The 19257-nt window shown below is 46.7% G+C and overlaps 1 protein-coding gene and 1 non-coding gene across 5 annotated transcripts in view; both read left to right on the top strand.

The window, feature by feature from the left end:
* Nucleotides 1-7406: 7406 nt before the first annotated feature.
* On the top strand, nucleotides 7407-7488 carry TRNAL-AAG (transfer RNA leucine (anticodon AAG)). The gene has a single exon. It is a non-coding gene; the product is annotated as a tRNA-Leu (tRNA).
* A 189-nt stretch (nucleotides 7489-7677) lies between these two features.
* Nucleotides 7678-19257, top strand: part of POLR3E (RNA polymerase III subunit E) — a 33390-nt gene continuing 21810 nt past the window's right edge. For 2 of the 4 annotated variants that reach the window (XM_024985129.2, XM_024985132.2), the window contains exons 1-3: nucleotides 7678-7804; nucleotides 15765-15838; nucleotides 16919-16969. In XM_024985129.2, coding sequence (XP_024840897.1) covers nucleotides 15803-15838; nucleotides 16919-16969 — 87 coding nt within the window. In that variant the 5' untranslated portion in view covers nucleotides 7678-7804; nucleotides 15765-15802. Of the gene's footprint in view, nucleotides 7805-8574; nucleotides 14137-15764; nucleotides 15839-16918; nucleotides 16970-19257 lie in introns of all 4 variants that reach the window. The other 2 variants (XM_059881563.1, XM_024985130.2) reach the window with 2 other exon arrangements.

Consider the following 19257-nt stretch of genomic DNA (forward strand, 5'->3'; position numbering starts at 1 on the left):
TGAGAACATTCCTTGGGACTGAAGGATGTGTCTCCAGAGCAAGAGGCCCCGTTAAGTATCTAGCACAATGGATAAAATTAGACCTATGCCAAGATTCGTCTTCCTGAAATTTCAGAACATTGAGGGCAAGGAAAAGATACTGGAAATTTCTGGAGGGAAAGAGAAAGTTTCATACAAATGACTGAGAATCAGAATAACATCAGACAACTCAATAGTAACACTGGAAGTTGGAAGTTGATGCTTTTTAAATTGTGGGGAAAATATTCTTTAATGGAGAATCATATGCCCAAACTATTAAGCAAGCATAAAGGTCAAATAAAGATATTTCAGATGTGTAAATTCACAAAAAAGTAATCTCTTGAGTACTCTTTCTCCAGAAGACACTGGAAGAGTTGTTCTATCAAAAGAGAGCCACTGTGGGGGAAATAAGAAAGGCATGGATTCCAGACCAAGAATGAGGCAAAGTCAGTCCCTACATGAGAGTGAAGAGCCAGAGTTTACGGCATCTCTCAGGAGGCTGTGGGAGAAATGTCTTCAAAAATTTGAAGCAATAGAGCACCTCTTGATTCTGTGTGACAAGGATGGACAGTTTGAAGTTGAGTTATGGATGAATTCATAGAAAGGTAAATTTTTTTAAAGGCAGTTATTAAATAAAGAATAAGATAAACAATATTTTCCAGAAGAGGAAAAATAATCATAGTTGAGAACATAGTTAAGCTTAAGCTTAAATGAGTAGCATGTACTGATCATTGTTCAAATGAAATTGTAGTATGATTCTTTCAGGAGGGTTGAGGTGTTTGTGATGGCAGAAGTCGGGTGATTAAAGTTAAATTCTTATCTTCCTTAGTAGGAAGTCAATCAGTCAGTCAGTCAGTTCAGTCGTCAATAGGAAATGCCTAAAACAAACAAAAAAAAAAGCAGCAATACAAGTACGTTGTTTAGACATATGGAGATAAACACAAGAATCAGCTAAAAGTTGAGAGTGGTTGCCTGGAGTGGAAGGGGTAGGCATACTATTCATTTTGATAACATGCCTTATAGAATTAATACCATATACAACTTTGGTAAAATTATCAAAGTAAGAATTTATGCCATGAAATTAAAAGACGCTTGCTCCTTGGAAGGAAAGTTATGACCAACCTAGACAGAATATTAAAAAGCAGAGATATCACTTTGCCAACAAAGGTCCATCTAGTCAAGGCTATGGTTTTTCCAGTGGTCATGTATGGATGTGAGAGTTGGACTATAAAGAAAGCTGAGCGCCGAAGAATTGATGCTTTTGAACTGTGGTGTTGGAACTCTTGAGAGTCCCTTGCACTGCAAGCAGATCCAACCAGTTGGATCCAACCAGTTGGAGAGTCTCAAGGGACTCTTGAGAGTCCCTTGCACTGCAAGGAGATCCAACCAGTCCTTCCTAAGGAGTATCAGTCCTGAGTGTTCATTGGAAGGACTGATGTTGAAGCTGAAACTCTAATACTTTGGCCACCTGATGCAAAGAACTGACTCATTTGAAAAGACCCTGATGCTGGGAAAGATTGAGGGCAGGAGGAGAAGGGGACGACAGAGGATGAGATGGCTGGATGGCATCACTGACTCAATGGACCTGAGTCTGGGTGAACTCCAGGAGTTGGTGATGGACAGGGAGGCCTGGCGTGCTGCGGTTCATGGGGTCACAAAGAGTCGGACACGACTGAGTGACTGAACTGAACTGAAGAATTTAAAATTTCTTTAAATTTAATTTTCCAGCATTTAATTTTTCACTAGCATGTGTCTTAGCTCCTCAATGAAATGGTAAGATCAGTCATGAGAAAGGCCATGTTTTATACTACCTTGAGTCTTACAGAGCATCAAGCAAGCTATCTTCCCTTTAGTAAATTTGATGTTTGCTTCATTGTTCTTGTCCAGATGTGAATGGTGTCATAGTCTAAAGTTCCATGAAGGTTTTCAGGTGTTCTGATGCTGTGATATTTTTGGAGTAACACAGCTTCCTGTTGCATTTTATGTCTGTTCTTCTTCTTAGGCTGTTAGAAAATTGATACAATCTATCAGTTATGTTGACTTCCATCTCTATGCCTGGTCACATAGGCTAGAGCCCCCATGGAGAAGGAAATGGCAACCCATTCCAGTACTCTTGCCTGGAAAATTCCATGGATGGAGGAGCCTGGTAGGCTACAGTCCATGGGGTCGCAAAGAGTCGGACACAACTGAGCGACTTCACTTTCTTTCTTTCTGAAGTTCCTTTTGGAGAAGGAAATGGCAACCCACTCCAGTGTTCTTGGCTGGAGAATCCCATGGACAGAGGGGCCTGGTGGGCTACAGTCTATGGGGTTGCAAAGAGTCAGACACGACTAAGCAACTAACACACAGACACACAGAGCCTGCATTCAGTAGGCTTTCAGTAATGGCCTATGGTGGTTACTAGATGTCAACTGGGCTAAACTAAACTGCATTTTCCAAAATTCCCTTCCCACCATGTCTAGTGAAGAGAAACCACAGGAGAAATTTGCAGGAGGCATTAGCCCTGTTTCCTCTCTGGAGACTGATGGCATGCAGAGTTCAAAGTAACAATTTAAAATGTTTACTAACTAAGCTAAAAATGCTAAATTAAATTTGCTAAGTTAAAAATTCATCATGATAATTTATGTATTGAACATCCACTACTATGTTTTGTTGAATCTTAAGACACCATTGATCTTAAGACCCATCATTATTTTCTGTATTAATGAGAAAAAAATAACACTGAAAATAAACTGTATGCCATGGATCATAAGACGCAGGCCAATTTTAGAGATATTAAAATGTGGGGGGAAAAAAAAAACGTGGCTTAGAAATAATGATACATGGCCTGTCAGGCATTAGGCTGGACATAACACAGTCACCTCTAATCCTGCAACCAACTTCAGTATTACTGTGAACGTTTTACAGATGAGAAAAATGAGGCTTAAAGGTATGACACAGCAAAAACATTTGATAAGAATGTTTCCATCCATCAGGAAGGAAAGTTGGAGGTTTGAAGCTCAAATATCATCATAGTTGCAGCAGAAATTATGTCACCTGCAGCTGCTGCTGCCGCCTTATTCCTATGACCTCCAGCATGGGACACAGGAGTGCGTTTGTAAAGCTGAAACTTAAAGGTATTGGAGGGAGGGTGCCAGGAATAGTGGCGTCTTCAGCTTAACTTGACTCAATACAGGAAACCTCTCCCAGGTCTCTCAGTTTGGGTGGACCTTTAAGTGGTCAAGGTGTAAGATGACTGCCTGTCCCAGTCTGCCAAGGAGAGTCCTAGTTCATGCCTGTGTCCCAGTTTTCCTTCTAATTAAGCATTTGTTCTAGACAGAAATGCTCTGATCACCCTGCACGCAACTAAAGGGTCTCCTCTGCAAAAACAGGGTTCCTCTTGGGGAGGCCTAGGTGATTGGGGGATCCTTAGTTGCAGGTGATAGAAATTAACACCAACCAACATTAGCAACGGAGAAGGCAATGGCACCCCACTCCAGTACTCTTGCCTGGAAAATCCCATGGACCGAGGAGCCTGGTGGGCTGCAGTCCATGGGGTCGCTACAGTTGGACACGACTGAGCGACTTCACTTTCACGTTTCACTTTCATGCATTGGAGAAGGAACTGGCACCCCACTCCAGAGTTCTTGCCTGGAGGATCCCAGGGACGGAGAAGCCTGATGGGCTGCCGTCTATGGGGTCTCACAGAGTCGGACACGACTGAAGCGACTTAGCAGTAGCAATATTAGCAAAGCTTTTTTTTTTTTTTTTTGAGAAGGCGGTAACTTACACTTTGGAAGGTAAAAGGGAATTAATCAGGCCTCAGAAAGGAGGTCCTAGGGCAAGTGTGGGGATCTAGCAGAAGGTAACAGTCGAAAAGTTTCCTTCCCTGGGCCACTAGTGAGCTAAATTGGCTCTAGTATCCAGATTCAGATTTCCAGGATGAAGCATCTGATTGGCCTAATTTAGATCCTGGTGCTTTGATTGACAGTTCCTTCAAGACCACAGGGAGGAGCTGGGGAGGGATACATTGGGAGCTCAGGATTGACATATACACACTACCATATATAAAATAGGTAACTAATAAGAACCTACTGTATGGCACAGGGCACTCTACTCACTACTCAGTAATGACCTATAAGGGGAAAATATCTAAAAAGGAGTGAATATATGTATCACTGATTCACTTGGCTGTACAGCAGAAAGTAGCACAACATTGTAAATCAACTGTACTCCAATAAAAATTAACTGGAAAAAAAGACCACAGGGAGGAGTGTTTCCTCAAAGGAAAATCAGTATTGGAAACAGAAGAGTGGGGGGAAGGATTCTGGGAAGGCACAAACAACACATTCCCACCCAGAGAGAGTATTCCCTTTGGGGATGAAGAAGAAAAGGGCCCTGAAGAGTAGAGGAAAATGTCAAAAAAAAAACTTTTCCGATGGTTTTGTTGCAAGCCTACGCTAAAATTTTATTACAGTCTTCCTGGAAGTGTAAATCTTCAGGGAGGCTAGTTCAAAGATCCGTATTTGGTAGGGACATTAAAAAAAAAAAAATTACTTTTTATTACAGTACTGCCTACATAGAGTAAAGTGTACAATCTTAAGTGTAGAGCTTGATGAATTTTAGAACATTTGCAGCACTCTAGAAAGGTCCCTCAGAGACATGCCCCACCCCCCCACCTCTGGCATTACATCCCACCCCAACTCACACAAGGGTGACCATTCTTCTGACTTTTATTCTGGTAAAGACATTTTATAGGACAAGAGAATGGTTACACAATCATTGTCAGATTCGGGAAGACGGGGCAGGGATGTTTCATTAAAGTTCACTACTCTCTTGACTGGCAAACAACTGGTGGATGGGTAGAAAACTAGTTTCCCAGTACAAATTTTAATGCTAGTAAATTTCATAAGAAAAATGGTTAAATATTTTACTGGGAATGTTAACTCCCAGAAGGAGGTTCAGGCTGTACGGTTTGGTCTCAGACCGGGTTTGGGATGAATTTCCTTTTGCAGGGGCAAGGGAGTGAAGACTGCAGGGGATCCAGGACTAAGCCACCTTGTCCAATCCCGCTGTCCCCAGCCGAAGGGGCTATGATCTAGAGACAGACACCCTTTACTTGACAGTTTCTAGACTGGGGGTGGGGGCCAGAAGCAATGTTTCATCTGTGGTGCTTGCCCTTTGTCCCGGCCATCCGCCCCATTAGCCAAGGGACAGAGCAGACATGCCATAGGACAGTGGGGGTTTAGCCCTTTCCTCTCTCCCCTTACATAAAGTTGCTGGCACCCAGTGGGTCCGAGTTCCGGTGCAGCATTCTGCTTCTCCTGCTTATTAGTTTCACATCTGACAGTCACAAGACAGCTGTGTGATGGCACCGCAGGTCTGCAAGAAACGCCCAAAGGAGGCCCTGGGCTCTGCCTTCCTGGATCAGCTGGCATTCCTGTTAGGCATCTTGTTTAGTCAATACTGGCAGGGACAGACGTGAATTGCTGCAGAATGTTCTGGCAGAAATATCTTTACCTCTATTTGAGCACTTTCCACACTAGGCAGGGCGGGGCTCATTTGTTAAAGTTAACAGATACCCCTAGCTTTAGCAGAAAAGAGGAATTTATTACAATGATAAAGGGATGTCTGGAAGAAAGTGAATGCCACTGGGCCCTGGAAAAGTCTTAAGCTGGGAGTCACAAAACCATCAGAATTTCTCTGTGACTCTCTACTCTTCCTTTCATTTTATCATTATTTTTCCATTCACTGGCTTTCTCTTCTTCTCCAGTCCATCTCACAGAATCTGGCCACCCCAAATCCCAGTTCAGTCAGTCGGTCTCAGAGACTGACCCCAACACTTAGTACAGTCAAAATAACAAATCAGGAACTCACCACGTCTCATGATTGGTCTGACCTCTGTCCTGTGTTTACCATAGAGCCCACTGGCCACGGTGTGGGGGAAGGTGACCGCCAGAGACCCACTCTCTGGGCTGGTCAGGCAATTACTAGAAAAGTAGAATTAGGCAGAGATTCCAGCAATTATTCTTCATCATAGGGCTATTTCCTTTTGGAAAATCCAGCACATAACTCACAAACAAATACAGTTCCTCCTGGTACTAAAACACCATGAGCAGGTCAAGGTTTCTATTGATTGCAAGGACTATTCCTCACTTGATTTTGATCCTCTCACAAGATAGATGGCCAAGATAGATGGCTGCTTCTGTATGTATTAAAGCTTGCTTTAAAAGTAACGAACTCTCCCAGTACAATGAAAATCTTTGTACGTCAATACTTATTTTAAAGGTAGATGGAGAAAAAAATATGCATTAAGGAGGAATTGAAGAGACAGAGGAATATGGAATGCCCAAATATCAGGGTGTGTGCCAACTGGATATTAACCAGAAACTTGAATATAACAACTTAATATAAACCACTTAAATGTCCATCTTCATAGCATGGAATAAATTAGATCCATATGTATCACAATAAATAAAAAGTGTAATATTGGAGTAGAAAAGCAAGTTGCAGAATAATATTGGTACAATGTAGTAAGGATTATGTAAATAAAAAGCAAGATCACACTATATATTTTTACTGGATTTTTAAAAGGATCACATTCACACTTTTAATGAAAAGCATATACATAAGAAAAGAATTGGAAGTAAAATGCCACGATATTATGTAGTGGGAATATGGATGATTTTTTTGTATTTTTTCTATATTTTAAATGATCTACATATATACCAGTATGGATACTAAAAAAACATAGGTGAAAAAAGTTGCAATAAATAGTACTGGTATGATTAATATTTATATTTATGTAAAATCCATAACAATAAAAACAAAACACCTATTTCTATGGATATATCTAGCATATATATGGTCATATGAATATATCCATATATATTCACATAAATTCACAATAGAAGATCCAGAAGGATATACAGTATACTAAGCTGTATAATGGTTACCTCTGCGGAAGGGACTTAGATACCAAAGGTAAAAAAACATTAGTACTTTATCTACAACGTTTTCATATTTTGCAATAATTCACATATTATCTGTGTAACTAAAAATTAAAACACATAGTTTTAGAGAAAACTGCCTACACCAGTCCACGGGTTTGGCTTTCAGAACCCCTGGTGCGGGCTACTGCTGAAACCCATCATTTATTCCACTGTGGGTTAACCTGCTTAACGTGTTAAACGTCCTACTCAGAAAACAGATTGTTAAACTGCGTTTCGTTCTAAGATCTGTTCGGAAGAAGTGTGGGTCTAACTATTGGAGCAAATATTTTCTTTTTAGTAGCCGACACGTTCTAAAATAGTTCTATAGGGATGAAATAAAACATATATCAAAGAAACAGACATGTACGTGCATGTAAATGTTTTAAATAGCTTCCTGGAAAACCCTAATCACAACTGGGTAGCGTGGCCGAGCGGTCTAAGGCGCTGGATTAAGGCTCCAGTCTCTTCGGGGGCGTGGGTTCGAATCCCACCGCTGCCAGAATAAGCTTTTTGCTCCTTGCTACCTCCTCGCCAGCTGTTTTGCTACTGCATCAGCGCCCCCTGCTGCCAGGCCAGGGCTGGCCGCCCGTATGAATGGAGCGGCGGAGGGGGCGGGTCCGCGCGCGCCGGGGCGGGGCATTGTGGGTAAAAGGAAGCGCTAGGGCCCGCCCCTCTCGCTCCCCCCCACGTGTCCGCCCGAGTTTCTCCACCGGCAACATGGCCGCTGCCTGAGAGGAGAGTCTGGCCACTGCCTCCTCTGCAGCCCGCGGGTACCTGGGCCGTTGCTGCCGCCCGCGCGCGGGCGCCGCGGAGAGGTGAGTGCCGTCTTGGCAGTACCCATCCGGGCTGGAGCCGGGCCGTACTCACGAGGTGGGCCTGGGCGGGGCTGCTGGGTAGGCCGGGAGGCCCGCGCCGCGCGGTGCCGAGGGGCTGGGGGCCTCTTGGGACTCCGGCGGGAAGGACTGGCAGCCTGCCCCAGGAGACCCGGGCCGGCCGCAGGCTCGGACCTCGCCTTGGCCCGGCAGTCGGTGACGCCAAGGCCGAGGCTACCGGCGGTGACTCAGGGTCCCGCCGTCTTGCCCCACCCGGCTCAGGCGGGCCTCCTGCGGGAGCACCTGTCCGAAGGCAGCCGGTGTCCTGCCGGCGTGGCGGCTCGTGGCAGTGGCTGTGTGGTGGGCGTGAGAAGGGGGCCTGACCACCCGCGAGGCAGGCGAAACCCATTGGACAGTGTGGCGCGGGGCAGGCGGCCCGCCCCGATGGGCAGGGGGAGGGTGTCCGGGGCCCCCTCCTCGCCGCCGAACCGGATCAGCTCGCGTCCGGCTAGGCCTGGAATTCTCCATTCATTTATTCCAGCCACCCTTCAGTGCTAATTGGGAGCCAGCGACGTGCGGCCGATGGGGCTGGCCCTGAAGGTTTGATCAGACGAGGTGTCAGTAAGCACGTCAAGTAAACCAGTAAATAAAAAAGGTCGTTTTGTTGTGTTAGCTTTAGAATCCTTGGGGGGCAGAAAAAGGAGATCTTAAAGCAGTTGTCACAGTTTTCTTCATCTGTGAATTGGGGATAAGAGGATTCCCCCACCTCCTAGGGTGGTGATGAGAGCTGAATTCAGGGTAAAACCGGAGAAGCTCCAGATTGCAGCGCTTGTTTCGTGGCTGTGTCTTCTGCCCTTTTAGATTGGAAGAAAACGTTGTGCCGAGTAAGTAACAAACCTTCCCAGGGGTTATGTTTCTACTTTACTTAATATTCACAGTTTTCTTAGGTCGGTACTTTGGTTGATACCCATTTTTGGGGTGAAAATAGTGAAGATCAAACGATGCTAGACGGGCTAGGGGGTACCAGACGGCAGACCTGGGATTTGAACCTGTGCAGTTTCACTCCAGAGGCCAGGCTTTTACCCACTACACCATCTTGCCTTCAACTAAAGAATCCAGCAGCATAGTCGTTAAGAATGAGAATAAGGCTATTTGACATCAGCTAAACCCAGGTTTGTGGCTTAGCTCTGCCTTTCTCTGGCACTGTGACCTTGGGTAAGTTACTCTCTGAACTTGAGTCTCCTCTTTTGTTAATTGGGAATGGTATCAATACATCCTTACTTATACAGCTACAGATTACATGAGGATGAATGTATTAAGTCCTTAGAGAAGGGAGGGGCTTATGAGTTAAGAATTAATTCTTTTTGCCTCTAGGCCGCCTCTCTCCTTTCATTGAGGTGGAAACTGAAGTGACTTCAAAAAGGGGAGATGCCTTGTTGAAGGGACACACAGCCAATAAGAATCCAGACTTTGAGACTGTTTACCCTGGGCCCCTTACCCCTTAATTCAGTTTTGTGTTGTCTCTCTCCTTCCAGTAGCTGGAGACTGTTTTTCTGATTGGCCTCAGATCAGATCAGTCACTCAGTCGCGTCCGACTCTTTGCGACCCCATGAATCGCAGCACGCCAGGCCTCCCTGTCCCTCACCAACTCCCGGAGTTCACTCAGACTCACACGTCCATCGAGTCAGTGATGCCATCCAGCCATCTCATCCTCTGTCGTCCCCTTCTCCTCCTGCCCCCAATCCCTCCCAGCATCAGAGTCTTTTCCAGTGAGTCAACTCTTCGCATGAGGTGGCCAAAGTACTGGAGTTTCAGCTTTAGCATCATTCCTTCCAAAGAAATCCCAGGGCTGATCTCCTTCAGAATGGACTGGTTGGATCTCCTTGCAGTCCAAGGGACTCTGAAGACTCTTCTCCAACACCACAGTTCAAAAGCATCAATTCTTTGGCGCTCAGCCTTCCTCACAGTCCAACTCTCACATCCATACATGACCACAGGAAAAACCATAGCCTTGGAAGAAACACAGGCTGGAATCAAGATTGCCGGGAGAAATATCAATAACCTCAGATATGCAGATGACACCACCCTTATGGCAGAAAGTGAGGAGGAACTAAAAAGCCTCTTGATGAAGGTGAAAGAGGAGAGTGAAAAAGTTGGCTTAAAGCTCAACATTCAGAAAACGAAGATCATGGCATCTGGTCCCATCACTTCATGGGAAATAGATGGGGAAACAGTGGAAACAGTGTCAGACTTTATTTTTCCGGGCTCCAAAATCACTGCAGATGGTGACTGCAGCCATGACTTACTCCTTGGAAGGAAAGTTATGACCAACCTAGATAGCATATTTAAAAGCAGAGACATTATTTTGCCAACAAAGGTCACATCCTGGCTTGGAGAATTTTAAGCATTTCTAGCGTGTGAGATGAGTGCAATTGTGTGGTAGTTCTGATTGGCCTACAGGTTAGATTCCTGTGTGACCCAGCTATGGCCTTCAGGCATCTCCTCTGCTCTGGACCCTCCCTTAGATTTTACCTTGTCCCCTTTCCATTTGTTGAACAGCCCCCTGGTGGGGATGTTTTCTGTGCCCAGTGCCTTAGAGCCACTGCCACAGACCTTTGTGGTCACAGGAAACCCTTTTGAGGTCAAGGTGGTCACTGCTGCCTTGTGGTGGTGGCCTGGAAGGTCAGACCACACCACTGTCCTCAAGTGTCCAGGAGGCCCAAACCGTGAGGCCACCAGTCTCTGGATGGGGCTGAGTTAGGATCGCCGGGTAAAGGGTCTGTCACTGCCTGATCTCAAGCACTCATTTACTCAGTCTTTGTACTATATCAAGTGTTTACTTCACTGTTCTAGATATTGGGAGAACAGCATGAATTTTTTAAAAAGATAATAATGCCCATATCAACTCCGCAAAGTAAATTAAATCATCTCTGTTTTATGGTTAAAGCACTGAGGGCGCTCATGGAGCATACATTCTAGTGCAGAAGACAGACAACACTTAAGTAAATAGACTAGGTAATTCCAAGTTATGATAAGAACCTTGAAAGAAGTAAAACAGGGATTTGGTAGTGACTAGAACTGGGTGGAAAAAGGTCAGTTTTCATTCCAATCCGAAAGAAAGGCAATGCCAAAGAATGCTCAAAACTACCGCACAATTGCACTCATCTCACATGCTAGTAAAGTAATGCTCAAAATTCTCCAAGCCAGGCTTCAGCAATATGTGAACCGTGAACTTCCTGATGTTCAAGCTGGTTTTAGAAAAGGCAGAGGAACCAGAGATCAAACTGCTAACATCCGCTGGATCATGGAAAAAGCAAAAGAGTTCCAGAAAAACATCTATTTCTGCTTTATTGACTATGCCAAAGCCTTTGACTGTGTGGATCACAATAAACTGTGGAAAATTCTGAAAGAGATGGGCATACCAGACCACCTGATCTGCCTCTTGAGAAATCTGTATGCAGGTCAGGAAGCAACAGTTAGAACTGGACATGGAACAAGAGACTGGATCCAAATAGGAAAAGGAGTATGTCAAGGCTGTATATTGTCACACTGCTTGTTTAACTTATATGCAGAGTACATCATGAGAAACGCTGGACTGGAAGAAACACAGGCTGGAATCAAAATTGCCGGGAGAAATATCAATAACCTCAGATATGCAGATGACACCACCCTTATGGCAAAAAGTGAGGAGGAACTAAAAAGCCTCTTGATGAAGGTGAAAGAGGAGAGTGAAAAAGTTGGCTTAAAGCTCAACATTCAAAAAACGAAGATCATGGCATCCGGTCCCATCACTTCATGGGAAATAGATGGGGAAACAGTGGAAATAGTGTCAGACTTTATTTTTCTGGGCTCCAAAATCACTGCAGATGGTGACCGCAGCCATGAAATTTAAAGACGCTTACTCCTTGGAAGGAAAGTTATGACCAACCTAGGTAGCATATTCAAAAGCAGAGACATTACTTTGCCAACAAAGGTCCGTCTAGTCAAGGCTATGGTTTTTCCTGTGGTCATGTATGGATGTGAGAGTTGGACTGTGAAGAAGGCTGAGCGCCAAAGAATTGATGCTTTTGAACTGTGGTGTTGGAGAAGACTCTTGAGAGTCCCTTGGACTGCAAGGAGATCCAACCAATCCATTCTGAAGGAGATCATCCCTGGGATGTCTTTGGAAGGAACGATGCTAAAGCTGAAACTCCAGTACTTTGGCCACCTCATGTGAAGAGTTGACTCACTGGAAAAGACTCTGATGCTGGGAGGGATTGGGGGCAAGAGGAGAAGGGGACGACAGAGGATGAGATGGCTGGATGGCATCACTGACTCGATGGACGTGTGAGTCTGAGTGAACTCCGGGAGTTGGTGAGGGACAGGGAGGCCTGGCGTGCTGCGATTCATGGGGTTGCAAAGAGTTGGACACGACTGAGCGACTGATCTGATCTGATCTGAGAACCGGGTGAGGGGTGGGGGCCTTTAAGGTGAATGGTCAGGGAAACTTGTCTGTTCCTGGAGGGGGTGGGATGGTGATATCTAGTGAAAAGGAGCCAGCCTTTTTTGAGAAGACCTGAGGAAAATAGATGATGTGCAAAGTTCCTGAGACTGGTTGGGGCTTAGCTTGTTGGAGGCCCAGCAAGATCATATGGGACCCTGGGGCCATGGAAAGGAATTTGGATTTTATCCTGTGCGACAGCTGAAGAGTTTTGAGTGGGGGAATGATAGCTTTCCTTCCAAGGAGCAAGGGTCTTCGAATTTCATGGCTGCAGTCACCATCCTCAGAGATTTTGGAGCCCAAGAAAAGAAAATCTCACTGCTTCCACTTTTTCACCTTCTATTTGCCAGAAAGTGATGGGACAAGATGGCATGATCATTTTTTGAATATTGAGTTTTAAGCCAACTTTTTTACTCTCTTTCACCCTCATAAAGAAAGAAGGTCATTAGTCCGTTTCACTTTCCGCCATTAGAGTGGTATCATCTGCATATCTGAAGCTGTACTGTTTCTGCCTGCAGTCTTGATTCCAGCTTGTGATTCATCCAGCCTGGCATTTTGTATGATGGACTCTGCATAGAAGTTAAATAAATAGAGTGACAATATACAGCCTTGACGTACTCCTTTCCCAATTTTGAACCAGTCAGTTGTTCCTTGTGAGGTTCTAAGTGTTGCTTCTTGTTCTGCATACAGGCTTCCCAGGAGACAGGTAAGGTGGTCTGGTATTTCCATCTGTAAGAATTTTAAACAGTTTGCTGGCGATCCACACAATCAAAGGCTTTAGCGTAGTTAATGAAGCAGTAGTAGATGTTTTTCTGGAATTCCCTTGCTTTCTCTATTATCCAACGAACGCTGGCAGTTTGACCTCAGGTTGCTGTTCTACAGGTACCGCAAGGGACACAATAGATGAAAATCTCGGCCTCCGTCTAGTTTACCACTGCGTGGCGGTGGGGGTGGGGATGGATGATTAACACGAAGCTGTAAACTGTCGCGTGGTGATACGTGCTGTGGAGAAGGAACTGGCTGGGGGGATATTGTGGTTTTAACTGGGTGGGCAGGGAAAGCCTCAGCCATGAGGTAGAGTCTGAGCAAAAACTGGAAAGAGGTGAAGGAGGGTGCTGTGAGGTTATGGGGGCCAGTGGAGCAGTGACAGAGACCCAGAGGTGGGATTGGGGAAGGGGGGAGGCCTGTGGAAGATAAGGTCTGAAACGAAGAGGGTCGGGGAGGGGTTGTTTAGGGCCTCGCATGGGATGGAAGTGATGTTGGCTTTTATTTCTGGTGATATGGGGAGACTTAAGGGGAAGGAGTAATGTGATCGCTAGCAGTGGGTTCAAGGTGGAAGCAGGGAGGCCAGTTAGGAGGCTGCTGCTCTAAAGCGGGCAGGAGCTGGAGGTGGCAGTGGGAGTGCCCAGATGCTTGGCATGCTTTGAAGGTGGAGCTTACAGGATTTGCTGGTGTGGGATGAGAGGAAGAGAAACGTCGAGGATGACGCCAGTGCTTCGGCCTGAGCCTTGTTAGTGTCTGGAATGTGTATCTGGAATAAACAAGATGACTTTGCATGGTGGCTAGGACAGGGGCCTAGATGCCATTGAATTCCGTGGTGAAAGTATGGATGCTCTTTTAAATATTAAACCATTCCAATGTTAAGTGGATTAGACAAAAATTGAGCTGGGCTTACAAAAGAAAGAGGTCTGGGAAAGGCTGAGATCAGAGGCTGTCCAGGTGCCTTATTTATTTATTTTTGGTCTGCCCTAGGTCTTTGCTGCTGCCTGCAGGCTTTGTCTAGTTGTGGCTACTAGAAGCAGCTTTCTGGCTGCAGTGCCAGGCGAGGCCTCTCTTGCAGAGCGCCGGCTCTCGGGTATGTGGGCTTCAGTAGTTTAGGTGTTCGGGCTCAGTAGGTGTGGTGCACACGCGCTCAGCTGCCTCTAGGCACGTGGGACCTTAGTTCCCAGAGCAGGGATGGAACCCGTGTCCCCTGCCTTGGCAGGCAGTTTCTTAACCATCGGAACACCAGGAAAGTCTGCCCAGATGCCTTTCTAACTGAGCATATCCTTCCTTTAGGAATGTGAAGGTGAATTATAGTCAGACCTCCAGGTTCCTGGATTCAGCTAACCTCAGAAAGAAAGTACATTTGTCTTGCCCCTGGCAACTATTTACATAGTATTTACATTGTATTTATGACTTTTTACATAACATTTACATTGTATTAGGTATTATTAGTAACAAAGAGGTGATTTAGAGCTTCCACGGTGGCTCAGCTGATAAAGAATGCACTGGCCAGGCAGGAGACCTGGGTTCAGTCCCTGGATTGGGAAGATCCCCTGGAGGAGGGCATGGCAACCCAGTCCTATATTCTTGCCTGGAGAATCCCCAGACAGAGGAGCCTGTTGGGCTACAGTCCATGGGGTCTCAGAGTCGGACACGACTGAGTGAGTAAGCACAAAGATGATTTAAAGTATAGAATATGCTTAAGTTATATCCAAGTGCCATGCCATCTTCTGTAAGATATTCCCCCAATATTCCCCCTACCCGACCGCTCACCCCTTCCCCAACCGATACTGAGGGACAGTGGACTCACCCTCCACCGTGGAGACCTGCCTTCTCTCCTCCACATACCTGAAGTGCTTCCTGTTGCCTGGAGTCCCTCTTCCCCTCTGCTGTCCTGGCTTGTCCAAATCCTTCTGTCCTTCAAGACCCAGCCCAAACTCCCCTTCCCTCCCCTGAACTCCCCGAACTCTAACTGAGACCTGAAGTTGGGTGGTGTTGATGTCTTCTTGGTCCTCGTGCTTCCTGTGTGGCTTTGGTAAAACACAAAACAGTGTCTGAGTTCCAGTCTCTTTGTGATTAAACGGGGACCGGTGAGAGAAGACTATGTATGTGAAGAGGGTCATTTTTAGACATACACACACACACACACACAAAATCACAGAAAGGAGGTCATCTCACTTGGGGTTGGGTTTAAAGTCAGTTTGGAAATCAGCTATCAGAGACGGAGTCACCCTGGGATCCAGGCCTTGGGACTGTCTGCTCTTCCTGCTGCACATCGGGCTCTCTAAAGGTTCCCCACGGCACCCGATTACTTTCCAAGGGTTTTCTTTGTGGCTGTGGACCAGCCAGCCACCAACTTCTTGCCTGGTGGTGAATTCTTCTTTGTCAGTTGGTCAGAAAACCCCTGAGGCTAGTCATTTACCCTTTCCCGTGGGTGTAATTCACATGTGATGTCTTGAGTCCCCCGGTTTGCACCCACTGCTTAGTGCTTTCTGCCTGCTTTTTTGTTGTTGTTGTTGTTACTTTGTATTGTTTTCATTGATGGGGTATGTCAGCAAAAATGATGTGGGCTGTCCACTTTTGACTCCATGAGAGATACAGGAGTAAGATCTGTTTCTGATTGCCTCAGGCTTCTCCTTCCCAGAGCAGGACTGGTTACAGAACGGGTGTCCAGGTGTGTTGGTTGAATGACTGACAGGCCTCTTGCTGTCCTTGCAGATCAAGTCCGAGGACCACGTGGCTGGCTCCCCCCTAGTATGGCCAATGAAGAGGATGACCCAGTCGTACAGGAGGTAACTGCCAGGGCAGGGTCCCTTCCATCCATCCTCAGGCCAGCCAAGGACCTAATGGCTTCCTCTCTACCTGGAACCCTCTTCTTCGTACCTGCCTAGCTGACCGCCTCACTTCCTTTAGGTGTCTGATCCAGCATCGCCTTATCAGAGAGGATTCCCTGACCAGCCTGCCTCACGTGACGTTCTCGTGCACGCCCTCCCTAGCCCTTTACTTTGGCCATGCCTTGCGTTTGGCCACAGCACTTCTCAGCCCCTACACATAAGTCTTTTTCTGCTAGAGTGTAAGCCTCTTCAGGACAGGGATTTTGTTCTGTTCACCACTGTGTCTGCAAAGCCAAGTTCAGTGCCTGGCAACTAATACTCAGTGACTATTGAATGCATGGGCTTACCCAGATTCGGTCATTTAGCAGCTGTTTGCTGAATCCGTTACGTGCTGGGGACCGTGACAGCAGTGAGCCGGGCAGCGCTCCCTCCCGTGGGAAGCTCAGGGTCTGTAAGACTGGTAAGGAAGGGGTGGTTCCAGAGTCGGCCCAGACTAAGACGCATCCTAGAGCCACTGGGCCTTTGCACATGCCGTTTCCCCATGTGTGCCTCCCCGTGCCTGATGAGCCTTCTCTCATCCTTAAGGCCTGGGGGTGGGAGAGGCCATGGTTCATAGGAAGAGCTAGGGAGCAGGAAGGTAAACTGCCAGATGCGGCAGGGGCAGGAGGGTTGAAAAGAAAGTAGGGCCAGTCAGACCACCTTAAGACAGGCCAGCCCAGGACGGGAGGTGGAGGGCACGGGGGAGGCCCTCCCCTGCCCCTTGCTGGTCAGAAAAGCATTTCATTGGTCCCTCTAGGATGCACCTGATCTGGGCACCCTCAGGGAATACATTTTCACTGGGGTATAGTGAACTGGGCGGGAGATATACCCAGGTTGGAGATGTGGTCCCCTTTGCTTTTAGCATCAGTTGAGCTATTTCTTCTTCCCCCAGACTGCCTCAGGGCCACTATCCCTGAAATCTGAGGAGCAAGCATGTGCCCGGGGCAGGTTGGGCATTGAGTTCTGTCTCCTGGTTAAGTCTTTTTCTCTTGTTCCTAGATCGACGTGTACTTGGCCAAAAGTCTGGCAGAGAAGCTCTATCTGTTTCAGGTAATTATGAGACATAAAGGTAAGGGGGGGAGACACAGTAAGCGATAGACAAGGAACAATGTGGAACCTCCAGTTGCTTAGAATTCTTGGCACAGAGGGTGTGCTAAGACAGTCTCTTTGCTTTCGTGGATGGATCAGTAATAGTTTCTAATTTCAAAGATGGAAAAACTAAGACAGCCCTAAGAGAACAGTGTATTGGATGAAGCTCGGGCCTGGGGACAGCCTGCTGGTAGTGAGGCTCGGTTGTGAGTCCTTGGGCAAGTTCCTTAAAAACAAATCTCTGCCTCAGTTTCTTCAATTGCACAGTGGTGATAATAATAATACCTGCCTGATAGGGTCCTCATGGGAATCAAGTGTGTCCTTATTAAAGTGCTTAGAACGCTGCCTGGTATAACATTAGCACCACGAATGATGCTGCTGCCATAGTTGAGACTCAGGAAGGGGCTTTCTGCGGCAGCTCCAGGGCCGCATCAGCCAACCCCTCCCCTCTTTGCTGGGCCAGTAGTTTTTTATTTGCTTGTGCCAGGTCTTAGTTGGGGAATGGGGATCTAGTTCCCAGACCAGGGATCGAACCCTGGACCCCCATACTGGAAATGTAGAGTCTTAACCACTGGACCACCAGGGAAGCCCCTGGGCCAATAGTTTAATCCTGGTCACTCCTCCTTGTAACCCTAGACTGTCTGCAGGAATCATTCAAAGCACTTTACGTATGTAAACTCATCTCATCCCACAGTAGCCTGTAGTGGTTATTATTATTGTAATTTAATAACAGCTTTCTTGAGATCTGGTTCACACCCATGGAATTCCCCCATTTAAGTGTAAATGCAGTGAATTTTAGTCTGTTCACAGAGTTGTACCACCAGCACCAGTCTATTTTAGGAAGTGTTTGTCGTCCCATCCCCCCGGTCCTAGGCAACCGTTAACCTATTTTCTGTCTATAGATTTGCCTTTTCTGGACATTTCATATAGATGGAGTCATGTAATACGTGACCTTTGTGCCTGGCTCCTTTGTTTAGCGAGATATTTTCAAGATTCTCTCTTGTTAGAATGTGCATGAGTACCTCATTTCTTTTTATGGATGAACATACCCCATTGTATGGACATGTATATCACGTTTTATTTCTCCGTGCATCAGCTGATGCGCATCTGGGTTGTTGTCATGTTTTGGCTATCATGCATAATGCTGCTATGAACATTCCTGTCCCAGGTGTTTGTGTGGAGAGGTTTTCATTTGTTTTGAAATTGCTGGAACCTGTGAAAGCTATGTTTACTATTTTGAGGAAATTTATATTCCCAGCAATAACATTATTAAGTATTGGGTTGGTCAAAAAATTAGTTCAGGTTTTCCCCATAAAGTCTTATGGAAAAACCCAAACGAACTTTTTGGCCAACCCAGTATTTTTGTCCACGTGCTGCATGTGAGAAAAAGGCCCAGGGAGCGTAGGAACTCACACAAGGGGCCTGGGACAGGGCGGAGCTCCCTCCTGGCATGTGCCGGTGTGCTGGGGAGAGACCCGGCGTTGGGCCCGGGGGGCTGGGGCTGTTGTTCGGGGCTTTCTGCGCCTGCTTCCTCGACTGACTGCAGAGTGATGGGCCTGGTGGTGGTGCCAGTTCCTGGGGCGCCAGGCCCCGTGCTGGGCCTTGGCTCCGTTTGCCTCATTCCCTGTTCCTGGTGGTCCTGGGAGGCAAGGAGCTTGTCTGAGCACACGAGGAGCAAGTGGCAGAGTGAGGACTGTCCGATTCCAGATCCGCTCCCTTCCCCACCACCCTTCCCAGTGGTCAGGAGGTCACAGGGCTGCCCTGGATTTTCACAGACCAGGGGCCCTCCCGGGCTGTCATGGGCAAGTCTGTCCCAGCTCCAGGCCCAGTCCAGACCAGTTGTGCTCCAGGCTGCTTCTGGACCTGAGCTCCAGCCCAGGAAGCGGGGAGGAGTCACTCTATTGCTGTTTAAGAGAGCTTTTAGGGAACAGCCATTTCCTTGGGCTAGAATCTAGCTAACTGATCTCAGATGGCCTCCAAAGGAGGGTTTACTTTACGCAGTGCCACACCTCTGCCAGGCTCCTTCTGGAGGCTGTTGTGCTTCTCACAGCGTTGGCCACAGTCTTTTGAGAGTGAGTCCAAACCGTGACTCATCCATCCATCCCCCCAGCGGTGTGCGTACAGCAGGGGAGAAAGAAAGGAAAAGTGGGTCTGTGAGGAAGGATGTTACCACGGTCTTCTTTGTTCAGAGCAAAAGAAGCGATTTGAGAGCAGTACACTCGTGTGTGATGCAAAGTAACTTCATACCT

This window comes from Bos taurus, chromosome 25, assembly GCF_002263795.3.
Source record: "Bos taurus isolate L1 Dominette 01449 registration number 42190680 breed Hereford chromosome 25, ARS-UCD2.0, whole genome shotgun sequence".
NCBI classification, from domain to species: Eukaryota; Metazoa; Chordata; class Mammalia; order Artiodactyla; family Bovidae; genus Bos; species Bos taurus.